A 24,240-nucleotide genomic window follows, 5' to 3' on the forward strand; every position below is an offset into this window, starting at 1 on the left:
CAGGTACAGCCCACGCCCTTTGGAGAACAAATTTCTTCCAGATTCCTATTTTCATACCTTGTGCGTCATGGTGGCATTCATCTAATCTTGCCTCTTATCTGAACCTTTAATACTTTCATCTATAGATTGGGACGGTCCGGTCCGGAGTAATCTGACTACTTTTGTCTCAGGCACCCTGGGCATTGGCCAAGTGACTCAGCTGGTCGATATAGGTGAGTTGGACTCCTTTGCTTCCCTTGGCTTCCCTTGGAGCTCATACTGGCTAGAACAATACTCTTATGGGCTGATAATTCTAATTGAGTCAATCGTTCACACCGCCGCCATGAACGGCCACGCAGTCGAGACAGCGAGCCATCTTATCCAGAACGGCGTCAACGCCGCAAAAACCTTGGTCCATGAACCGGAAATGCATGACCTCGATGTGTCGAAGCTGACGGTCTCTCTTACGAAATCTCCGGGCAAGGTCCCAGAGCCGGATTCGCTGGAGATATGGGATATGAAGACTTGTACGGATCATAGTACGGGTCCCATTAGCATATTTTCATCCCAGTTGGAACCCCACGCACACACTTACAACTCACTCTGGGCTTTTTGTCTGGGAATTATTTGTTTTGGGATTTTTGCTGATATTCTCACAGTGGTCAAGGTCACATGGACCGACGATGTTGGATGGCATGCTCCCACCATTGAACCATACGGTCAACTCACAATGAGCCCAATTGCCTCATGTCTGCATTATGCAACTCAATGTTTCGAGGGTCTGAAAGTTTACCGCGGATTTGACGGCAAACTGCGCTTGTTTCGTCCAGATAAGAACTGCGCTCGACTGGTCATGAGTTCGGCTCGGGTTGCCTTGCCCACTTTCAATCCTAAGGAGTTAGAGAAGCTACTGAAGGCTTTCATGAAAGTTGATGGTCCAAGTAAGTCCTCTGTATCACCACTCGATGTTTGAAATTTATTAATGTGGAATAAAAGAATGGCTGCCAAAGAGCCGACCAGGAAGATTTCTTTATCTCCGTCCGGCAATCATTGGCAACGGTGAGCAGATCGGAGTCACAGCACCATCTGAAGTCTTGATGTTCATCGTCGCAGTTGGTTGGCCAGACTTATCGTCAGGTACTCGGCCTGGAACATTGCCAAAGCCGCCAGGACTGAAGCTCCTTGCTTCCAAGAGCGATGTTCGTGCGTGGCCTGGTGGCTTTGGGTATGCGAAGGTGGGAGCTAACTATGGTCCCGCTTTTGTAAGCCACATGGAGGGCAGGAAGATGGGGTATGATCAGATTCTTTGGCTGTTGGGTGCTGATTATCAGGTTCGCTCTACCTCAACTCGATACTACTTCAGACTAACCGACTCCTCTAGGTCACAGAGGCTGGAGCAAGCAACTTCTTCATTGTGTGGAAAACAAAAGAGGGGAATTTGCAACTGGTTACTGCTCCGCTAGATGCAAAGGTCATTCTCGAAGGTGTTACGAGAGGAAGTGTACTTGAGCTCGCAAGACAACGGCTAGTATCCGGATCAGAGTACCTTCCCCCGAACATTACAGATCTCGAAGTCGTTGAAAGAAATTTCACCATGCTGGAAATTGAAGAGGCGTGGGAGGAAGGACGGATTGTAGAGGCTTTCTTGAGTGGTACTGCGTGAGTCTTCCCATGCACAACGAGTATGAGGTGTGCTGATGAGGTTTAGGTATTTCATTACCCCTGTTTCGGCTATCAGTTTTAGGGATGAGGAGATCGACATTCCAATGGGGGATGGTACCAGTGGATATTATGCTGCTCTTTTGAAGAAGTGGTTGAAGGATATTATGTATGGGAATGTTCAGCATGAATGGGGGGTTGTGATCGATGAAGAATAGATGAAGCAATTTAGGAAATAATGGGTTATGAGATCTGTATGTATTTTCCTTCGTTATTTTGCGTAGACAAAGATAATTTCTAGTTATTGCTCTTCATCTTGGTTTGGCTTCGTATGTGAGAAGAGACAATGATGAACAATCCAAAAATGTAAAAGCATTGGATTTGTGAAAGCTCAGAGTCCATTCGCACATTTAACCTCCGCTGTTATGGCGTTCCAAAAAAAAACGGGTTGAGATTCTTTGCAAAAGTGGAACATTTGTAGGTTGTCTTCTCCATTGTGTGGCCAAGTAGAACGGCCCTCGAGGTTACTGAGGCCATTAGCGGGCTAGCGGACAAATCCGAGAAGCGAAAAGTGATTTTCTGATTTTCTGATTTTCGCGCCCACACCCCCCCACCACACCTCACTAAAAAAAAAAAAGTACAGCATACACGCCTTATTCTCGACTACTCCTAACCCCCCCTTAGCTTGCGTGGTCCGTAAGGCAAATCCCATGGATTACGAGGCACATCTCCATCTCCCTTACTTTCTATATCCTCCGTATTGCCTATATTACTCGAATTATCTATATCTCCTTCGTCCCCTTCTCCTCTAGTATCCTTACCCTCCTCTGCTATAACCTCCTTCCCCATTGCCTTCTGACCTTATATCTGTCTTTGTACTCGCTTTCTATATCTTGTAGGCGGTCGAGACTTTGGTATAAAGGGTTTTGCAGATACGGAGCGAGGCTTTCCAGACTTGGTAGGATTAGTATTAAATCAATGGAAAGTATAGACTTTACTATTATTATTATATCTGTAATTTATATAAACGCTATTGAATTCGCCTTCTATAACTATATAGTATTTGAAAGGGCCCCTTGGTCTCTTCTTATTACTATAAGTAGTATAAGCTTAAGAGGATTTAGTTCCGTAAGTATATACCAAGCTTGCCTCCAGATTTGCCTTGCCTTTCTCTAATCCCTTTAGCTCCCTGCCCTAGTATAGCTCTATCTCTCTAACTTTAGCCTTATTATTAATTTGCTTTACTATTTTAGTAGTATTATTAGGTAGTATAAGGAAATTAAAGTATTATTATAGAAAAGGAGGAGAAGGTTATATATAAGGAGGAAATCAAGGAATAAAGGGGTTTATTAGTTAAATATATTAACGGGAAAGAATATTATAGACTAAGTCTAGATTATTAGAGGATATATTATAAATATTATCTTTCTGCTTATTTATAGCTTTATTATCTTTTCTACTGCTTTTGCCTTTACTAGAGCTACTATCTAAAGCCATATTTAATATATCTTTAATAAAAGAAAGCTTTAATAATAGTATTATATATCGGAATTAAAGTTGTTTTTGAAAGGAAGTTAAGATTAAGGTTAAGGCTAAGATTAAAGCTAGTATAGCTATATCTTTATTATTTATCTTTAGGATATAAAAATATATATTTAATATAATTATTTAAATCCGAATAAATTTATAATAAATAATACCTGAAAATAGAAATATTAATACTTAATAGCCCTAAATTAAATATATTTAAATATTAAAAAAATTATAATTTTAGGTATTATAGTTATAAAGATAAAAATATAAATATTCTTTCTTTTACTAACTTATAAAAGCTAAGGTATACTAATAATAATTAAACTATACTTGATTTATATAGTTAGCTAATTTACTTTACTAATTATAAATAATTCAAGGTAATTTAAATCTCCTTAAATCTCTATATATAGCTTATTATATAAACTTCTATATCTCTATATTTAGTAATACTATAATTATAATTTTTAAATAAGAAGAATTCCCTTATTCTAGTATATATAATTATATTTATTTTTTATTTTTTAAATATATAATTATTAAATTAGAGAGGCTCAAGAATTCTAAGTAATACTTTCTTCTAAGAGATATATATTCTTAATAAATAGTAAAAGTAAATATAGAATTATATAATAATATAATTACCTTATACTAGTAACTTTATTTTCTATAAAACTATAATTCTATTCTATCTTTACTCTAAAATCTCTATCCTTCTTCTATATTTTTTTGACTTTACTATTAATACCAAGAGCTTCTATCCTCTACTAATACCTTCTCTATTAATACCTTTATTAATATCTTTATTAATACCTCTATTAATACCAAGAGCTAATATCTAACTACCTTATAACCTTTCTCTCCTCCTCCTTACTTCTCCTTATTTCTCCTCCTTACTCCTCTTCTAAACCCCTCTTCCGAACTCCTTTTTCTTTAATACTTCTTCTATTAATACTAAGAGCTAGTATCTAACTACCTTATAATCTTCTTCTCCTCTTCTAAACCCCTCTAAACCCCTTCTCTGAACCCCTCCTCTAAACCCCTCCTCCTTTAATACTTCTACTAATAATACTAAAAGCTAGTATCTAACTACTACTTCCGGATTACTTTTATCCAAAATTCCTATATTATAAATCTTTAACCTACTTACTCTTTAGAAAGCTAAATTTTAGATCTCTCCTTTCTTTCTCTAATATTTCCTTCTCTCCTTTTCTAATACCTCTTATACTTTTAGGCCCTTTAGAAGTACTCTTTCTCGAACTTCCAAAAAAGAGGCTAACTTCTATTTAGATTTCTCTAAACTTTAATACCTCCTTCCCTTCTTTAATACTTATAAAAGCTTTCGGGCTATTACTAAGTATCTTTATTCTTTATCTTGAAATATATACTAACTTATTCTTATAGGAAATAGTCCTTCTCTCTCTAATCTCAATTTCTTTAATATATACTTCTTGCCTTTAGGCTATTTAAATATCTCTCCGTTTACTTTTATAGAATATATACTAACTTACTTTTTAGTTCCTCTTGCCTTATCTCTCTTTTAATATTACTATATATATACCTAGTTAGTACTAGTTCTTATAACCTATAGTTAGGCTTTCTATTTATTAAATATCCGGATATTTTGTTTTACTTTTAATTTATATATTTTATTTTATATACTTTACTTTCCTTTTATTATAGATTAGAACTCAAATAGTATTTACCTTAAGTACTTATACTCTCGGGTATATAAGACTCCTATAGATCTTTCGGGATTATAAACTAGTCTATTTTAGTTTGGGAAAACTTCCTTAAGAATATTTCAGGAATTATAATATTTACTATAACCTCTTCTAAAGATTAATATAATATAGGTATTTCTGGTTTATTCTCTTTCTATAGAATAAACCGCTACTCTAAGTCTATATAAAAGTCCTAATTATTCCTTAAATTAAAATATAAGTACTTCTTATTTCTATTAAATTAGGTATAAAGAATAGTAGGCGCCTTTGGGCTAGACTATAGTACTAGTTAAATACTAAAACTTCCTATACCTATCTTATAAACTTATAGTTCGAGATATATTATATTTAATAGGGCTTTTATATCTAATTACTTTATACTATAATAAAACGTCTTAGTATTATAATTAGGAGAGTTCTGCTTTATAATCTTATCTACTACTTATAGATTTTCTAGCTAATAAGTCTTAGCTAATAGCTAAGAAACTTATTAGCTACTTTATCTAAAGCCTCTAGAAGCGGGAAATTACCTTAATAAAAACTCAGTATTAAAAATAGGTTTAACTAATTAATTCAAATAAGGAATTTATAGTAGGAATCTCTATATATAGGTAATTTTATATAATGAACTCAAGTCCCTATCCCTGGTTATATAAGTAAGCCATATAAGAAACTCTTTCTGGCCTATTAAAGCAGTTCCTATTCCTAATTATATAAGTTATAATATATAATAAACTCAAACTTTTCTTGGGTTATCTTTAGAAGAATTAGTAAGCTTTTCTAGATAGACTTATTAAGGCCTTGGTTTTCAAAAGTATTAGTCTAGCCTTCTTATTTCCCCTTTAGGTAATAATTTGGCTTTCAGGAATTATATATAAATATTAGAACAAATAAGGAGATATACTATATATACTTTCTAGATAAATTAGGATAAAACCTATAGGATTCCTGTAATATTTTTATTAAATCTATAGTACTAGCTAGTAAAGACTTTAATAACCTTAATAAGACTTGAATTACGAGTCCGGCCCTTAGATTTCCCGCTTAATTTAAAGGTTAAGCAGTCTATAATAGATTACCTATTATGAAATATATTATACTTTTTTCCTAAAGAGTACCAGGTACTAGTAATAATCCAGAAGCCTTAAAGCCCTTAAGATTCTTTATAAGTTTCGGGCTTTGGGGCTTTTCTATAGCTAGCCAATTATATAGAGTCACGTGACCACGCGGGTCCGGTATTAATATAAAGCAATTAGTAACTTTATATATAGATATAGTATAGTTTTTAGTATAGCTAGTCTAATATATTATATATTTATATATAAATACTTATAATTTTATTATTATAATATAATATATCCTTAATATATCCTTAATATAAAAATTTCTTTATAACCCTAGACTTTTAGGAGCCTCCTCTATACTAAAGGCAAAGTATATAATACTATTTAAATATTAAATTCAAAAGGCAAAGAATTATAAAGGCCCTAATAATTATAAGACTTTATAAATTTGGGTAAATTTAAGTATTATAAAAGTATTAAATTTAGTAGCCTGACTTTTAAATTATATAAGAACTAATTAAAAAGTATTACTTTAAAGTATTAATTATAAATTCTAAATATATATATATTTATAAGGAAATAAGACTCAAAATAGTACTAAGCTAATTATAAAATATAGGAAAAAATATATTAGATATTAGGTCTATTTTTTCTTAACTACCTTAATCTCGGCAGACATTTATATATAATTTATTAGACCTTATATAATAAGTTTACTTAGGAGAAATAAGATTAATTAGCCTGAAAAGTTTAATAATAATAGTTAGACTTCCGTTCGGGATAATAGGCAAAGTACTAGTAATAGCCCGGATACTTTGGGTTTTACCTATAAAGCTAAAGATATTATACCCGTTAATTTTCTATATCTAATAAGAAAAAGAAATAGTATATTTATATCTCTAATATACCTATTATTATAGAATAATACTTATATAGTCTATAAGATTAATTATAGTTTCTTTTATTAGAGGAAAAAATAGTAAAATTAAAAGAGAATCTAATAGCCTATTACTATTATTATTATTATTATTATTAGGATTAGCTTTAGTAGTATTTTTAGTAGTACTTTCTGTATTATCTTATAGCTTCCAGAAATTAGTAAATAGAAAAGAATCCTAGTATATATAAGTTAATTAAACCTAAAAACAAAAAAGGATCTATAGAAGAAATAAAGAATAAGAACCAGAATTAAAAAAAAGAATTATATATATACCTTTATTTACCTATCGGTTTATTAGATTTCTCCTTACTTTTAAAGTCTTATACCTATACTAGCGGGTAATACTTTCCTGGGCTCTCTGGGCCTCCTTAGTCTATTATTTAATCTTTTTAAGTTACTATATTTTCTAAATATTTTCTAGCTTTTTATAAGTAATTTTAAGATAGAAATCTTTATATAGAATCTCTTTCTAAATATTTTCTAGCTCTTTATAAGTAATTTCAAGATAAATATCTTTATATAGAATCTTATCCTAATATAAAATAAGGAAAATTATCTAGATATCCTTAGGGCCTAGATATATACTATAATAAGAAAGGTTAAAGATAGTTTAAATAGAATCTAGTAAAACCATAAGTTCCTGGACTCTTTTACTATTAGGACTAGTATAGAATACTAGTTTATTTATATTATTAATAAATTAATAATAGCGGATAGGTCTACTAATATAGAAAGAGAAATAAGGAAATAGCTACTAAGAAACTATATTAGAAAGAATAGAAAAAACTCGATTATTTATTTTAAATTAAAAGCTATCTATTAAAAAACATTTATTAGAATTTGTATAAAGAATCTAGTAAAAGAAATAGGAAAAAACTTACTATTAACTTCTTTAGAAAATTAGATAGTTCTTTACTTAGCTCTCTAATTCTTTATATTATTAAATACCTACTTATAGAGAACTAGCTATAAAACCATAATCTATAATTTCATAAGACTAGATCCGGCTATATTTTGATTTATAAGACCTTAAAGGGCTTTAGGTAGCCTATTACTAGTATAAGGAGCTATAGCCTAGGTAGTAGCCTAAATAACTCTCGTATTTATAGCCTATTAAGCTTATATAGTAGTATAAGTACTACTAGAAAAGTAGTTAGGTTAAGTAATATAGCTTATAGTAAAAGAAAATATGGAAGGGAATAGTTATAGGGCTATTAGAGTAGGAGAAGCCTGGGATAGAGTAGAACTAGTACCTGGCAGCTATATAGTAATAGTAACTAGAGGAATAGGTATAGTAAATATTTCTAAAAGAAAAGATATGGGATTAGGATACTAAGAAAAGCTAGGGATCTAAAATATCCCAGGTATAAAAAAAAGGGCAGATATAAACGGAATTCCAGAGTTATAAGGTTCAAGTTTACTAGTATTACTACTCTAGGCAAGTAAAGTAATAGCCTCTATATTATATTTATTATTAGTAGATTAATAGAACTCATAATATTAGATATTATTATACTAGTATTTGGCTATAAGATATATAGTATTAGGGCAGGTTTTAAGAAATAATAGTACTATTTTAAGAAATAAGAATTTAAGGATATAGAATATTTATATAGTAGATAAACTTAATAATTCTATTAGTACTATTCTTAAAAATAAGAAGGGAGTTTCGAAAATAATATATTTAATAATAAATAATACTTATCTTAATATATCTAGTTACTCTATAACTAGCTCATTTAACTACCCTATATTATTAGGAGTATTACTAATAAAGAGCTATTCCTGAGTAAAGTCCTGAATTATTAGGAACTATATAAGTATTCTTCTGGCCTATATATTATTTATATATTTTATATTTATTAGGATAACTTACTTAAGAATTCCATTTTATATAATAGTAATATTATATTTATTAATTAGCTTCTCGGACTCTCCCAATATTAGTAGCTGCCCTGAGGCTATATATATCCGGACTATATATTAGAGCTAGTAGTAAGCTTAAATATATAATTAGTTACTATTTCTATTAGTATCTCCTATATAAATATTAGCTATATTTATATTATAAAATATAAGCTTCTAATAATACTATTCTAGTATTTCTTTTGGCAGAAACTTATTAATATCTATATTAGTATATAAGTAAACTATTTATATAAAGCTATATAAGATTATATTACTTATTCTAAATTAAATAATTATTAAGAATTATATTATAAAGCTCTATATCTATAGGGCAATCCTAATACTATACCTTACCTAGGGGCCTTATATATAGTCTAAATGGCTTACTAGTTACTATATTAGGCCTAGATTTATCTTTTCTAATCCTATAAATATTTTACAAGTCTATAAATCTATATATCTCATTTTAGATCTATTATATATAAAATACTAATAAAGTAATCTGGTCCTATAGGTATTAGTAATTATAATTCCTAGTATAGGCTAGTTCCTAAAAGTAGTTCTATATATACTAATCGGAATTAGTTATATAATCTAGTACTATAATACTAGACCTAATAGCCTTAATAAAAAGCGGTATAATTATTAGTATCCGATACTTCTTTCTAATAATAGAAAGAATAAGAAGCAGATATAGGGAAACAGAATTACTTATATACTACTAGTATAGCTAGCTCTTCTAAAGCTCCTGCTACTAGGATTTAACCTACTAATTCTCGGTACTTTTCCCAGAAATAAAGCAGTTCTCTATATATATAACTAACAAATCGGCTATTTACAAGAATATAAAGTATACTTTAGTAATAAGAGAGAGTTCAGAGCCTTAATTAGCCCTAAAGAAATAAGAGTAGTAGCCTATTTAAGTATAAATCTAAAGATACTACTATATAACTAAATAGGTAGTCTATATAACGGCTGGTATAAGGGTATAATCTGCTAAGGACAGGATATTAGAAACAGGTATAAAACGAAGCTAAGCCAGGATTACTTGGATAGAATAATATTAAAGGTCGAGGCATCCTCCCTACTTTATTTCATAGCTTAGTATTTTCTAATATATGAGATTCTTTAAACTTTAAGCCTTTAACTATTGTATTAATCCCGCTATTATAGTCTAATTAGAAATTCCGATATATATCTAGATAATATTATATAAATAAGTATTAATATAAGTATATATCTCGATCCCAAATAGTAATAGCTTATTATATCTATTAATTAACTAAATCTAGTCTGGCCTAGGTATAATATATTCTCTCTTCTTAGACTATATCTATTATATTTATAGTATAATTACCTCGGGATCCAGGAGTTATAATATTACATATAAGCTCTTCCTATAAATAATAAAATATATTAGTAAATAAGGCCCTAACCTTCCAAGCTAGGGCAAAATAGTAAAGTATAGAAAGACTAACTGGGTTACTAGTAAACCTTATTAACGAAAGTATATATATAAATACTACTGTTTATAACCTATAATCCGCCTATTATTTAGCTTATTCTATAGTATTATAAATAGTTACTTATCTGCCGCTTGCCTGTCTATTATAGTTATATGGCAAATAAGACCAAGCTTCTTATATATACGGATAACTCTAGTAATTAAAGCTATATAACCGTAATCCTCAAGATCCTTAAATATTTCCTTATCTATATCTCCCAGATAATATAGGATTATAATCTATATATAAAGGAAAGGTATATCTGCTATTTAAGTATATATTTAGATATTCCATTTTTGTAGTTACTATTAGACTATATACGGATTAACTAAGATTCCATATAAATCTTTTAATCTATTTGTAATTTCTTTTTAATTAATGTTTATATGAGCCTATTTAGTAATAGCTTTATAATATAGTAATAGATTTATTAAAAGTTATAGTATTATTTTAATAAAATCTACTAAGTTATTTTAATAGGAGTTAAGTTCAGGATACGCTTTACTATCGCAATATACTTTTTAGTAACGTAAGTACTAAAAAACTCGAGTAATATTATCCCTATATGATTTTATTAATTAATTACTAAAAAAAAGTAATTAGCCGGCTTCTTAGTTATTTTAATAGTTTAATTTTCTCATTTCTAACCTCGGGAATATTAAGAAAGTTATTAGACCCTATTAATAGCATTATCCTAGAAGGGCTTATAGCCTGTGGTCACCTGACTATAGTAATTTGCAATAAATACTCAATTTTATATTATACTACCCGGCCCAATTTTGGCACGATTTCATGCGGTAGTATGGGCTCTCACTTCATTAATTAGACAAGCAAGCAGCCTTACTATTATTGCGTTATCCAAGCCGAAAGTCACGTGTGGGTGCTATACCCCTAATTAGGAATTCTGCCTTGGGGAGGAGGGGGGGGGGGGGTGTGCGGGGCGCCAGTGCGAAAATCAGAAAATCAGAAAATCACTTTTCGCTTCTCGGATTTGTCCGCTAGCTAGCTGTGGGCCTCAGTAGAGGTGGACATAAAAAACGACACCAATTTTTATTGTACCCGGTCAAATTGGGACAATGATCTGGACATTAAGAAGAGAAGAGGTGAATTTTCTATAGTTTCCGAGACTTTCGACGCACCATTGAACATAGGAGAGATTCGAAGAACTTTAGAAGGGGTATAGCAGTCGAATTGTCCCAATGGGCCCAGTACATTTAGTTCCGCTTTTTATGTCCATCGCGAGTGACCTCTAAATGAAAATGAACGTTGTGGGCAGTTGCAGGGGTCAGGAGGGGTAGTTTTTGACAGGGGTCGAGCCACTAAGCAAGCTCCCTGCAGGGCTAATCCCCAAAACACCTGGCATCTCGTTTGCTTTCTCGATTTCCCCAGACCGCTACAACAAAACTCCCCAAATCCTCTTCACAAGCCTTCGCACATTGACAAGATGGCCCAAGCAGTCACAGTCTACCCGCCCTTGGGCGAGCGCCCAATTGCAAACACAATCTGTCTTTTTGACGTGGATCTCACCTTGACCATCCCCCGCCGAGTAAGTAACTTCCATCCAAGCTCCTCTACTTCATTTTTAACGCTTTTTCAACCGCAGAAAGTCACACCCGAAATGCTAGCCATCCTCCACTCACTCCGACAAAAGATGGCAATAGGATACGTAGGCGGCTCCGACCTCGCCAAGCAACAAGAGCAACTCGGGTCCCCCGACGTGCCCGTAACAACGCTCTTCGACTTCTGCTTCCCAGAGAACGGGCTCACGGCCTTCAAGATGGGCGTCCCTTTGGCATCGCAATCCTTCATCGGCTGGCTCGGCGAGCCGAAGTACAAGGACCTGGTCAAGTTCATCCTGCACTACATTGCAGACTTAGACATCCCCGTGAAGAGGGGGACGTTCGTGGAGTTCAGGAATGGCATGATCAATGTTAGTCCCATTGGAAGGAATGCGAGTGTCGATGAGAGGAACGAGTATCAGCGGTATGATCTGGAGCACAAGATCCGCGAGACATTTGTGGGGATCTTACAGGAGAAGTTTGCGGATCTGGGTTTGGAGTGAGTAATCGCTTTGCATACACGATCCATACGTATTATTGATTGGGAGGGATAATTGCTAACCGGACACCCGGGATAGGTATTCAATTGGTGGCCAGATCTCGTTCGACGTGTTCCCGAAGGGCTGGGATAAGACGTACTGTCTGGGGCATTTGGAGAGGGAGGCTGAACAACCTGGTGGAGTCAAATATACAACTATCCACTTCTTTGGCGACAAGACGTTCCCTGGTGGCAACGATTACGAGATCTTCTCGGATCCGAGGACGATTGGACATACGGTTCTCAATCCAGATGATACATATGCGCAGATCAAGAAGATGTTTGACCTTTGATGGCCGCCTGGCCGGTAATAGAAACATGGCAGAAAAAAATAAGAACCTCGGCCGCATTGATTGTTCCCCGTGGAATCGGAGATTGGGAGGTCCTAGATCCGGCTCTATTGAGCGAAAAGGCACAGCAAATATCGGGTCTTAATGCGGAGATTTAACACCGAATACCGTAGAATAATTGAAGGACTATTCATTGGCCATGAACACAGCACAATTTGCAAAAAGTCTGCTAGCAATTATATATAGTTCTCTTCGCTTTATTGGGGATCGTACGAAATCAGAAGTAATTTAATTTAACGCTTTCCGGCAACTCCTATTCAAGATGCTCAATTCTTTCGCAATTGCAAAGAAAATAAAATCGTTAAAATATCCCTATCGTCCGAATTCCAGAGTTGGAATAATCACAGGCCCATATTTCGTCGGAGGAGTAAAGCCAGAGTCTCCCTGAACTACAAAATCCACCGCCAAGCTCAGTTTTGCCAAGCCTTGGTGCCCGCTGTGCATGCTTGCTGCGTATTGTGTTCCTGCGATGGCTTCGGGATCGTATGCCACGAACGCGACGTAGTTTCTTCTGCCCATTAGCTTCTTCATCTCGCGAGGTCCACCATTCGTATCTGTTTGAAAGATTTCCATCATGTCCTCTTTGGTATCCGTGACAGCGTTGGTAGACTTTTGGCCGTTTGCTGGAACGTAAAGTGGCTTGTTGTTGTGCAGCATCTTGAGAACATAGGATGGTGGAGGAGCAGCTACAACAGCCGATGAAATGACTTGATACATCGTCTTATGGTCACCCGGATGACTTGGGTCATGAACAAGGCCAGCACCGCAGCAATTAACATCTACCAGGCTGTCAGAAAATTCGTCTTCATCTTTATTGGGGAAATTCCTTACCTCCTGATAAGAATGTCATACGGATACCCTTCTGGTGTGCAATCCCTTGTAAAGTCCTAATCAAGTATGTTCTTTCGAGATCCTTTGATTCGTGCGTCCACATGTCCCGGAGTTCATCGGCAATATCGATATCTCCAAATGTGTTCAGCACACCACCCATCAAGCCAGATTTGCCAACGGCTTTTTTGACCTGGGAAAAGCCAGATGCCACTGCATCCTTGCCTCCCACAACACCGGCCATGGAGCTTGTAACTTTACCGATCAAGTTGTACGTTCCGGTAACTCCTTTCTTGGCGGTTGCCATAGTTTGAGCAAGACTTTCGACAGTCTCAAGACGAGGATAGACAACAGGCACTGAAATCATCCATATGCAATGCTGCACACTTGGCGGAAGCGTTGCAACTTTCGGGAAGATTCCTTGGTATGTTGGACCAGCCATGACTTGCCTCTGAGTGCGTTCTGAACGGCAATCTGGGCCCACAACAACTACCGCAGGACCGAGATATTTGACAAAATGCCATCCAGAGCCTGTAATTGTGAAAAGATCTGTATCCGTGCTGACGTTTCGGAGGATTTCAAGAGTCGTATGATGCTGGAACAAGAGGTACATCTCAATACCGATCCGACCAATGTTCTTGAACATATTTGAGGACTGCATATACTCCGGATAGGATCCGAACCCATCAAATCTACAATCCATTAGCAATAATAGAAAATGTTAAACGTAGGTCGCTTACATGTCATGATCATCGATCTGTAAAATGTGTGGGATCTGAGCGAAAGCCTCTCTCAAATATGGCTGATCGAAATGGCTGGTATAATAATGGAAATAAGCATGTGAAACGTCCTCCTCGTGCCTGGCAGTCCAAGCTGCACTCTTGCGGTTGTCTTTACCACTCATTGCCAACCACTGTTTGAGAAGTGGGATTTCTTTCCACAATCGGTCTCCATATATTTGGTCTCCCAGCCCAAGCTGAACGTGAAAGCCACCGCATTCTACATTCTTTTGCAAGATATCTTTCCACATGAATCCAATGCCCCCGAGCTTACTACGCTCAGTCAAGTTTGTGTTTAGAGCAAAGTCGTTTCCTGAATGTGCGATGAATCTCCAGTTCGTCTCGTAGCGGCCAGCAACAAGGAACTCGTATCGAGTGCAACCCAAGTGAGAAGTGATCGCATACGTCCATTTATCACTAGGACCTTCACCCATTTGCAAATCAACGTCGTACCGGTAAAAGGTCCATCGCTGATGCGTAAATATTAGGTTAGGCTTCAATTGGCGAGGGTTCGGGGATAGATCCACACTCTGATGAATGTGTATCGTTGGGGGTTGTGGAGCCTCTGTTACAAGCATGATAGTGCCGAGCCACATTCCTCTCTCCATGTCCATATTGACATATCGTAGATAAGGTCCAAAGTAGACACCGTTGGTCGGAACAACTTTGTACATATCTACGCCAGCACTTGGTGGAGGCCCTGAAAACCCTGCCGTTGAAGGTGTCTGTGAAGCCATGCTCATGATGCTTTCAGCGTAACCGGGAGTAAGAGGGGCAAACCCAGGTGAACCGAGAGGAGTCTTGCCAAAGGTGCTAAATGACGGAGATGCCAGAGGATTTCCATAAGTTGAGACCGCAGGAGAATGTGGAGCAATATCATGGTTGAGAGGAGTTGGCCCTTTGGGAAATTCCCATTGTGTAGCCTGTGTTGGGAGATGGATATAATAGTACTGGCCTGAATTCTGATCTAGATGAGCAATCCAACCCTCTGGGAGTGGCGGTGGGGAACTCGGGCCGCCGGGCTGGAAAGGAGATGCATTCGCAAATTGCTGAGGTTGAGGTGTTTGCGCCGGTTGAGTTTGCTGGGCGGCTGCTGAAGGTTCAGGTGGATCGTTTGCAAATGCAGGATGCCCAGGATGCTGCAGAGCAGGTGATGTGAGTGGAGAGGCTATGTTCGGCCTGGGAACGGTGGTAATGTCTGCAGGACGGCCTTGTCGTTTCTCATTGGGATAAGTTGTAGCGCCAGCTCCGTTCGCGCCGGGAGTCACACTAGAATAAGCTGGTGGAGGAGAGGGCGAAAGCTGCATGCGCTGGAAGTCTTGTTCAAGGGCATTGGGTTGTGTCCCTGCCGCGCTCTGTCTAGGAGGGGATCCTGAAGTAACTTGATTAAGTCCTTGGTAGACAGTTGGGGGCCCGTGTGGCTGATTGTCGGGAGATTCAGTAGGGGTCCATGGCCGGGGAATGTTCTGTTGACCAGCCGCGAGACCAGGAGATTGTGGCAGTTGAGGAACAGGAGGAGGTCCGTATTGGTTTGCCCGTTGTGCCGCGGCAGCGTTTTGCGCCTGAAGGCTACTTAGAGTCGCAGTTCCAGAAATTCCTGCAGCCGCATATCGAGCCTCAATCCCACCACCAGGTTGTTCCCCAGGGCCTACTATCGGAGTTTCTGGAGGTGGGGGAGAACCTCTCGTTGCTCTCGTGGTAGAGGTGGAGGCGGTCGATGCGAATCTGTTCATCGCGCTCGGCTTGGGTGCGATTAAATTTGAATTATCCATCCCATTTGGCTCGGATGGAATAGGAGGTGGATAGTACTGTTGACGGAACTCAGGATAGGAGGGTGTTGTCTGCGATGGGCGTCTTGCGCCAGACGCTTTTTGATCTCTTTTGGGGGATTTAACAGACGCCTCCTTGTCAGGAAGATCTGGGCCTGGAGATTCTGGTAGAGGTTTAGGGGCAGTTCCCCGTCGTTCTGCCAGCCCAGGACCCCTCTTGTCGATAGGACTTGTAGTCAATCGAGGTGTGGTATCATTTGTGCCCTTGCGACTCGGTGCGGGCCTGCCTTGCTCTTTACTCGCTCCTCCAGAGCCAGATCTATCTGGAGCTGGCCTGGGATCGTCAGGGTATGGGGCGCGTCGAGGTTCGGAGGGGCGGGGATACTCGTATGTATCCTCGTCGTCGGGATAGGGGAGAGGACTCGCAGAGCTCGAAGCACCAGGAGGCAGCGGAAACGTAAGTTTGCTGCTGGATGGGGGCTGATATTTCGTTCGACCAGATGCTGCTGAGTCTGCTCGAGGTTTCGGGCTCAGCGGCTTGTTGATTCTCAGAGGCTCGACGGTAGGGCTGTCCTCCCCATTTGAGGGTCGTTGAAGGAACAGCTCCTCGTCTGGCTTCCCTTGACGGGAGGCCATCTTCAGGTACGGGGTGCTGGTATCCAATGAAGGATTCGCGAGGTGACGCACAAGGTGTTATTTTTGGATGTCGGTGTCGACGGGTAAGCAGCTATCTGGTGAGGCACAGAAATCGATGCCGGTAAGGCGGGGTGTATCAAAATCAAGGTCCGATTTCTGCGGCCGCGAGGGAGGCCCGCGATGATGAGTAGCAGTGAGTCTAAATGCGCAAGATGAGAGGTTCGCAAAGGGTATGGGATACAGGAAACGAAACACTGGGGGATCTTCCAAGAAGCTGGATATTTCACGATAGATTGGGGTCCAGACGCCCACGGTACGTCGTCAGGTCGCTGGGCAGCAGCGGGCACGGCGATTGGCGGGGCTGAAGCGCTGCCAGCTTGGCCAGTCATTTCACAAGCCTGCTACGTCGGCGCTTACAGAACAGCGCCGCAGACATCGCGAGGAGCAAAAGAGCAGTAGCATCAGTAGCATCCAGCCGCAAGCGCCGAGTGGGAGTTGTGATTGACTTTTTCTTGCCGCCCATGAAGCAGAGACCCCAATCTATGGCACATGGGACCGTGTCTTACTTCGCCGACAGCTCAAGATCGAGGTCGAGGTGCTTGATGGCACGGCCCGGCTGGAGAAATGATAGAGACACCAGCGCGGCCCCACCAACCACCGTCGCGTTCTGGATGTCGGACTTATCGATTAACAGGGCATGTTTACCGAGAGAGTGCAGTCCGTCAGACTTGGACTCGCAGTCGTCGTGTCACTAAACACCAGGAGGAAATGCAGTTGAACTTTGATAGGCGCTTGTGCAGCACATATGGAATACGGCAGCATTGAACACGCATTCGGTGCATATGCGGTACGATAGTTGTAGAAGAGAGAGTTGGAAGGAAGAAGATGCAATTTATCTCTCGAGTTCCGGAGCTGTCGTCGTGCTAAAATACCCCTGGCCTAGCCTGGGCCCGGCCTCGCTTAAAACCCACTTAACGCGTCGCGCGAAGAACGTGGAAAGCGCGTTCACCTCCCTCGTCGCTCACCACCCTCCACCGTCCAACTCAACATCCCCAACGTCGTTGACAGGACAGCAAAGGGACTTCGACATGGCACCTTCTATTCTTGGGAAACGAACAAGAAGTGGCACTGACTTTGGTGAGATCATACTCTCAGGAACTGCAGAGACAAGCTGATTTCCCCTGACTAGACTCGAAGCCAAATTTTTCACGCGTTAAACGCCCAGCTCGCGCAGAGATTTTCAATGACGAAAACTCGAATCCTTTCGTCAGTCGCGCCGTGCACGATAGCAAGCAAGATGACAACCTTATGGACATTGATGAGCCATCAGAGGGGGTCAACTTGAGATCGGCGCCGGCTAAACATGGTCCTGCTGGAGCTCGAGTTCCAATCTCTCCTTCGAAGTTCAAGGCGCGCAACAGTAGGCAATGAGACCCAATGCGTGTGAGTTGAGCTGACACCAATCAGGCGAGAACGGCATCCAGAACCCAACGCCTCAAACTCCCCGCCATCGGGATGCGTTCTCAAAACCAACCCCAATCACCCCCAGACATCGGGTCACAATTATTGGCAAACCATTGACTCCCCGGACTCCTCGCACACCTGTAACTCCTGGAGGGTCAATCACAACGGTTTACAGCCAAGCTCGGCAAATTTTTACGCGCTCGACAGAGCCAGGTCGACTCGTTGGTAGAGAAGCGGAACGAGAGGAGTTGACACAATTTGTCCAGGACTGCATAGCAAAGACATCCGGAGGCTGCACTTATGTTAGCGGGCCGCCAGGGACTGGGAAAAGTGCGATGGTACACGAGGTTACTGAGGGTTTCGAAACTTCCTCAACTACCAAGAAGGCATACATTAATTGCATGAGCATGAAGACCTCTAAGGATCTTTATGGCAATTTGTTGGAGAATCTCTGTGAGGATGTTGAAGTTCTGGAAGGAGATGAAGTGGAGACGCTTCAAGGGATGTTCGTTCCCAAGAAGAAGTCGAAAACGGTTTACATTGTCACATTGGATGAGATCGATCATGTTCTCAGCCTGGATCTGGAGATACTGTATAAGCTCTTCGAATGGTCCCTCCAGAAAGCCTCGCGTCTCATCCTAGTCGGCATTGCGAACGCCTTGGATCTGACGGACCGATTCCTTCCACGACTCAAGGCTCGGAACTTGAAGCCTCAGCTGCTACCATTTCTACCTTACACTGCAGCCCAAATCAAGACAGTCATTGCCTCTAGGCTGAAGTCTCTCATCCCCGTGGACAGCCCCACTCCGGATTTCGTCCCCTTTCTCCATCCGGCAGCCATTGAGCTCTGCTCACGAAAGGTAGCGGGCCAAACTGGAGACCTGCGAAAGGCTTTCGATATTTGCAGACGAGCGATTGACCTAATTGAATCGGACACCAAACAAAAGCATGAACAGGCATTAAAGGATTTGATTCTTCAAGACAGTCCATCCAAAAGACCTCTCGAGGAGAATGTCAACCTTTCGTCGCCGGCTGGTTCATCACCAAGAAAGGTGGTCCCAACCAAGTCACTTGCTCAATCCCTCGCAAGTCTCACAGTCGAGACGGCTCCTCGGGCACTGATCTCGCATGTCAACAAAATTACATCTGCAACCTTCGGTAACGGAGCAAACCAAAGACTCAAGACCCTAAACCTCCAGCAGAAGGCAGCTCTGTGTGCACTGGTGGCTCTCGAGAAGCGAAAGAGAGAGGCAGCTGCAAACGTTATGGCCACGCCATCGAAGTCGAAAAATGCTGCTCCAACCATCAAGGCGCTGTATGATGTCTATTGCATGCTGTGCACACGCGATTCAGTACTCCATCCTCTGACCAGCACCGAATTCCGAGACGTGGTTGGAAGTCTGGAGACGTTATCCCTCATCAGCGCAGTCGATGGGAGAAACGGTTCTTTCGTACCGTTGGGCACATCCATTAAGGGACGCAAGAAATTTGGCTCTGGTATCGGTATTGGCGATGAGAAGAGAGTTGGGAGCTGTGTTGGTGAGAAGGAGGTTGCGCAAGCTGTCGAAGGACTCGGGGGAGGAATTCTGAAGAGTATTTTGAGTGGAGAGGGTCTTGATTAAGCATTTGTTTTTTCTTCCGCATAGCGACGGTTGGGTCATTGAATAGAGGAAGCATGCCTCCTTGTTTAGCATAAGGAGTTAGGATACACATGAGAGGAGTCCATGAGAATTATACAATTACATCAGTCATTAAATCATACAGTGATCGCTAGTTGATGTATGGTCACAACATTGAGAGATTGAACTGCGCCGGATGAGGGTTCGCACCCTTCCAACACCGAGCATTGCTTGTGGTTGGAACCCCTAGGATATCTCTCCTCGCAGACCGCCCATACGGTATTGCTTTCCATGTGTTTGTGATGTGTTTAGGATGAAGTTTTGATGTCATGCACCACAAAACCCATTTCCCCAGGGTCCACCCTCTTCCCATCTCATCCGACGAAAATTCACTTCCTTGCAGTGTGTCAAAGGATTATTCAAGTTATTCAAGTTATTCATGAATATTCATGAATAACTTGAATAAAATATAAGTAATGAGCAGCTTAAAAAACTTGAGTAAAATAGAATAATTATTCATGAATAACATGAATAACCATGAATAGTCACGTGTAAGTCACGGGATTATTATAAATTGACACATATTTTAATTTTAAAAAATAAATAAGGTGCTTATTAAGCAAGCTTATATAAGGGCACTTATATACTGATTTTCTATAATAATAAACTTGAAGTATTACTAAGGTTCAATTTACTTACTAAGTGCTACTACCACCTAATTAGGTAGTGAGGTGGCACTAGGTGCGGCCCCCCCGGGAGCCTTACCTAATTAGGCTAGCCATATCACGTGTAATAATCACGTGTGTTATTCAAGTTATTCATGAATATTCATGAATAACTTGAGTAATATATGAATAAAATATGAGTAACGGGGTTTATACTTGAATAGATTATGAGTAACGGCCATTATTCTATTTTACTCTATTCATTTGACACACTGCTTCCTTGTCGTCCACACATCAGTGAAAAAGCTATCAATACAAACGAGTTCCGTCTATTCACTGGAACAACGTTAGGCCCTAAAAATTCTGAATATCCCAAAACTTGTCGAACATTGATGGTGTATCGGTGTGCTACAAAACGAGCTCGAGGTGATTCACTCACTCTCGTCCTGCAATCCCCCTCAAACTAGGCTGGAAAATTGACGGAATAATCTTGGCGGTCAGTAAAACAGCAAGTACACTTGAAACGAAATCAAACCGTTGGTAGAAGAGATTCCAAGGGCAGCTTCTAAGATGGTCCTTGCTGACACAATGCTTTCCTTTTCATTACCGAAGTTCTAATCTAGCTGTCCCAGAAGGAATGAAATCTATACGTTCACGACCTGCCTAGTATGTCCCCAATGAAGAAGACATTGGGAGATCTCCTCTGAGCAAACTTGTTCAATCTATTTTACCTGGTTTTCTGGAGGTTTCTCGTCATTGTCGCCACCGTCCTTCGAAGAACCTGGAACGACGCGTTTCGAATTTGCCTCTTCAACCTTTTGGCGTTCGGACTCTTCGAAGCCTGGGAAATCTCGGGGTCAGTATTACTTGGTTTATTTGCTGAGGAAATTTCAGTTTGCCTTGAATTCTTCCAAAATTTTCCAGGATCCAGATCTTTGATTGGAGAAGATCTTTGAAGGTATTGCAACTCGCGAAACACTTAGAAGGGAAGGAGCTTGAATGTACATCATCTCTGCAGAATATTGGAAGCGAGATGACTCGGATGTGGAAGATTTCCGAGTCATTCGATAAAGGGACAAGTCGAGATTATCCTTACTTGCAAGCAAATCGTCGATCTTCTTTTCAAGACTCGTCAGATTCGACTCGAGAGCCTGAGCAGTTCGTTCGCCCCTGAGATATTTGTCAACTGAAGTGGTCGAGACTCAGGACCGTAACATGCTCTAATGGGTCGGAAAAAAGGCCCTGTCCGCCAAGTGGATTGGCGTGGAGAAGTAGTCTGAAAGATCGAGCCACTGCCAACTACGGACCGGAGAGATAGTCGATAACTAGATTGCCCTTGGCAATCTAGATCCTAGCAACGTGGCAGAAGGGGATCCAGATACGGTACCGCGTACGGGTACGAGTGACCGCAAAAAAAAAAAAAAAACACAACGCCGGAGCGATTCAGGCCGCGGAAAAAAGACAATTCCACAGGGCTGTGCATCGCGAAGTTCATGGGAGGAGAGTCAAAAGATGCACGTACTTCGCGATTTGAGTAAAGGCTTCGGAGATCTAGAACGTTTGTAGCGTCAGTCTCAGCAAGGGTTCGAGCAAAGTCAATGAATGCAGCTCCTGCAGCTCCAGCAGCTTGGGAAGTCTCGAGCCAAACCCCAAGCCCGTGATACGCTGCCTATGGGATAGAGTGATTTTTATCCCGGGGTCGATGCAGAAGAACATGGTCTGATGGGCAAAAATCCCTGCGACACGGCATTCTGGAGGCGGGGAGTCGGAGCAAAAGTCCGTCCCACTCGAGGCTGGAGATGCTCAGATGTGGGATTTCAGAGACTCTGACCGTCTGACACGTCCCACGTACCTGGGCTAATTCTGCTTCTGATAGCTCTGTTTCTGCGTGGTCTTCGTCGTGTGATACATCGTGCGGTGAACGCATTTTCTCCGGCCAGATGGACCCAATTGTCGAAATTGCCGGGATTCACTCCGCTGTTGGTCTGGCGCGCCGGCTTTGACGGATCATGAGACGTGGAAACGTGCGAGATGATTTGACTCCTCGATTGCCTATTCGCTGGCAAGACCGGCTGTTCCCGTGCGCGGGAAGTTGGGCAATGGGTGCTGTGAAACGGGATTTATCGACTGTTGATGGGAGAGAAAAGGATTTGAGATCAAGGAAGGGCCGAGGCTGAAGCTGAAGTTGAACAGGAAAGCGCTACTGCAAGCGAGCCCCGCGGAGGCTAGTTCGACATGCGTGGATGGGTAGGGCAATGCCAACCCCTATTTTTGACTTCGCTGCACCGTAATTTCCTTCTCATCTTGTTGGCTTTCTCCAAAATCACAAGTGGAAGCGGAGCTACTGTAGTTGTAACACTAACAAAGTTTACGAACCAATATTCCTCTCGTGGAACGCGCCTGGAAGCTCCCTTCCAGCGTTCAGGACATGCTGGTCATGTGACCTTTTCTTGAAAGCTGCGAACCTTTCGTTGTTTTCGATATATGTGCTCTCGATGATGATGATGATGATGATGATGATGATGATGATGTTTCATACTCCGATCCAGGCCTTAGCCCATGCGGGTGTGGTAGACTCTACAGTCTCTGTTTTGTGTACTAGTTACTCTCGAAGAGCTTAGACGCTTTAATAGGTTGCCATCCGTGCTTTAAAAGTCTCATGTTTTCTGGATATTGAGAGAGTGGTTGGGCACGATCAGGGCCATTCCAGAGTCTGTTGCCCAGGGCTAAAAATATCTGAAAATTATTTTAAATCCGGCCAAGCCAGTACGTGGTCGTGTCAGTCCTCCAGTGTCCCAGACTTGGATTCTATCCAATCCCCTAAAGTCGCCTCGGGTCATATATGGAGTTACTGTAGAAGATTTATAGCAATGATATGACAAACACAACCGCCATGGGAAACAGAGCCTAGCCTTGTGAGCGGTAATGGTTTCTTCTGATATTTTTTCTTCAGTTCTGTGACCAATCAACTGGTCCAAGGAGCGTTTCGTCCTTATTAACGGAGTCCTGTGAACTCAGATTGTGCAGTCTGAAGGTTTCTTTTTTGCTTTCCGCATTGACAATAAGTGTAGGCAGCCTGAGGTCTTTCACCCTTCGGCACCACCGTGCTCTAATGGTGACCGGTAACCGTCGAAGGATTTGAGATCAGAGCATGTGCAGCGTTGAGTACGGAGAGGTCCTTCCGTCCTCTACTGGTATGAGGGGACCTCGGGGAGCTGCACCGGTGCACTGGGTTTGGGGTGATTAGTAAGACATGTCTCGCAATCCTGATTTCCCAGTCCACCAGGTCGGCTGTTCCAAATGCCCATGCTGGCTGGCGACCAAGATTTCGGGTGTTGGGACAAATTGCCCATGCGAAGACTGCCAACGTGCATCGGCTTTTGCCTGCTTGATCGAGTTTCGCAGCCACCAGACCCTCCAGCCGCCTCCGATCAGGCCACTTTTGCGGTACGCGACACGAGACTCTTACGCACAAATGGGAAATCGTCAACTTTCCCATGTTGTAGAAAGCCGATCTGCACGCCCGTCTCCTCTTCCGGACGTTCGGTCCCTCACTTCGTGACCGACCGCACTGTACCCTCTGGAGGGCATATCAGATATCCAGCAGTCGAAAGCACGGCTCTGGCGCGCGATACCCCAAGTACTGTAGAACTGCAGAGAAGGGGGATTAGAGTTCAGAGAGAGGTGCGTCCAGTCCACATCGGCCCTAGCCTCTAGGTCG

At 40.6% G+C, this 24,240-nt stretch overlaps 5 protein-coding genes across 5 annotated transcripts; 3 read left to right on the forward strand and 2 right to left on the reverse strand.

Moving 5' to 3' along the window:
- The first annotated feature begins 27 nt into the window (after positions 1-27).
- On the forward strand, positions 28-1,986 carry K444DRAFT_621239 (mitochondrial putative branched-chain-amino-acid aminotransferase). Its single transcript, XM_024881858.1, has 6 exons — positions 28-212; positions 267-518; positions 639-920; positions 976-1,310; positions 1,361-1,638; positions 1,688-1,986. Exons 2-6 carry the CDS (start codon positions 323-325, stop codon positions 1,854-1,856), a joined length of 1,260 nt encoding a protein of 419 aa, XP_024729005.1. The 5' UTR covers positions 28-212; positions 267-322; the 3' UTR covers positions 1,857-1,986.
- A 9,770-nt stretch (positions 1,987-11,756) lies between these two features.
- On the forward strand, positions 11,757-12,702 carry K444DRAFT_637319 (eukaryotic phosphomannomutase; the record flags this gene model as incomplete). Its single annotated transcript, XM_024884108.1, has 3 exons — positions 11,757-11,858; positions 11,916-12,370; positions 12,450-12,702. 3 exons carry the CDS (start codon positions 11,757-11,759, stop codon positions 12,700-12,702), a joined length of 810 nt encoding a protein of 269 aa, XP_024729006.1.
- Positions 12,703-13,071: 369 nt separating this feature from the next.
- K444DRAFT_637320 (uncharacterized protein) lies at positions 13,072-16,771 on the reverse strand (the record flags this gene model as incomplete). Its single annotated transcript, XM_024884109.1, has 3 exons — positions 13,072-13,538; positions 13,591-14,279; positions 14,328-16,771. The coding sequence occupies 3 exons, from the start codon at positions 16,769-16,771 to the stop codon at positions 13,072-13,074; spliced, it is 3,600 nt and encodes a 1,199-aa protein (XP_024729007.1).
- Positions 16,772-17,790: 1,019 nt separating this feature from the next.
- On the forward strand, positions 17,791-19,999 carry K444DRAFT_602860 (cell division control protein Cdc6). Its single transcript, XM_024878745.1, has 3 exons — positions 17,791-17,908; positions 17,961-18,191; positions 18,239-19,999. Exons 1-3 carry the CDS (start codon positions 17,860-17,862, stop codon positions 19,855-19,857), a joined length of 1,899 nt encoding a protein of 632 aa, XP_024729008.1. The 5' UTR covers positions 17,791-17,859; the 3' UTR covers positions 19,858-19,999.
- A 1,062-nt stretch (positions 20,000-21,061) lies between these two features.
- On the reverse strand, positions 21,062-22,814 carry K444DRAFT_621244 (uncharacterized protein; the record flags this gene model as incomplete). Its single annotated transcript, XM_024881859.1, has 4 exons — positions 22,372-22,814; positions 22,042-22,070; positions 21,616-21,689; positions 21,062-21,360 (listed from the first exon to the last, which is right to left on the reverse strand). Coding segments are annotated over exons 1-4 (292 nt in total), but the record flags the coding sequence as incomplete, so codon positions are not given.
- Positions 22,815-24,240: the final 1,426 nt, after the last annotated feature.

This window comes from Hyaloscypha bicolor, assembly GCF_002865645.1.
Source record: "Hyaloscypha bicolor E unplaced genomic scaffold K444scaffold_182, whole genome shotgun sequence".
NCBI classification, from domain to species: domain Eukaryota; kingdom Fungi; phylum Ascomycota; class Leotiomycetes; order Helotiales; family Hyaloscyphaceae; genus Hyaloscypha; species Hyaloscypha bicolor.

Bases quoted from the DNA above. Each gene is read 5' to 3' on its own strand.
- K444DRAFT_621239 (XM_024881858.1), top strand. From the start codon at position 323: ATGAACGGCCACGCAGTCGAGACAGCGAGCCATCTTATCCAGAACGGC. The intron at 519-638 runs GTACGGGTCCCA...ATATTCTCACAG, and splicing joins GAAGACTTGTACGGATCATA to TGGTCAAGGTCACATGGACC. The intron at 1,311-1,360 runs GTTCGCTCTACC...CGACTCCTCTAG, and splicing joins TGTTGGGTGCTGATTATCAG to GTCACAGAGGCTGGAGCAAG.
- K444DRAFT_602860 (XM_024878745.1), top strand. From the start codon at position 17,860: ATGGCACCTTCTATTCTTGGGAAACGAACAAGAAGTGGCACTGACTTT. The intron at 17,909-17,960 runs GTGAGATCATAC...TCCCCTGACTAG, and splicing joins AAGAAGTGGCACTGACTTTG to ACTCGAAGCCAAATTTTTCA. The intron at 18,192-18,238 runs GTAGGCAATGAG...GACACCAATCAG, and splicing joins GAAGTTCAAGGCGCGCAACA to GCGAGAACGGCATCCAGAAC.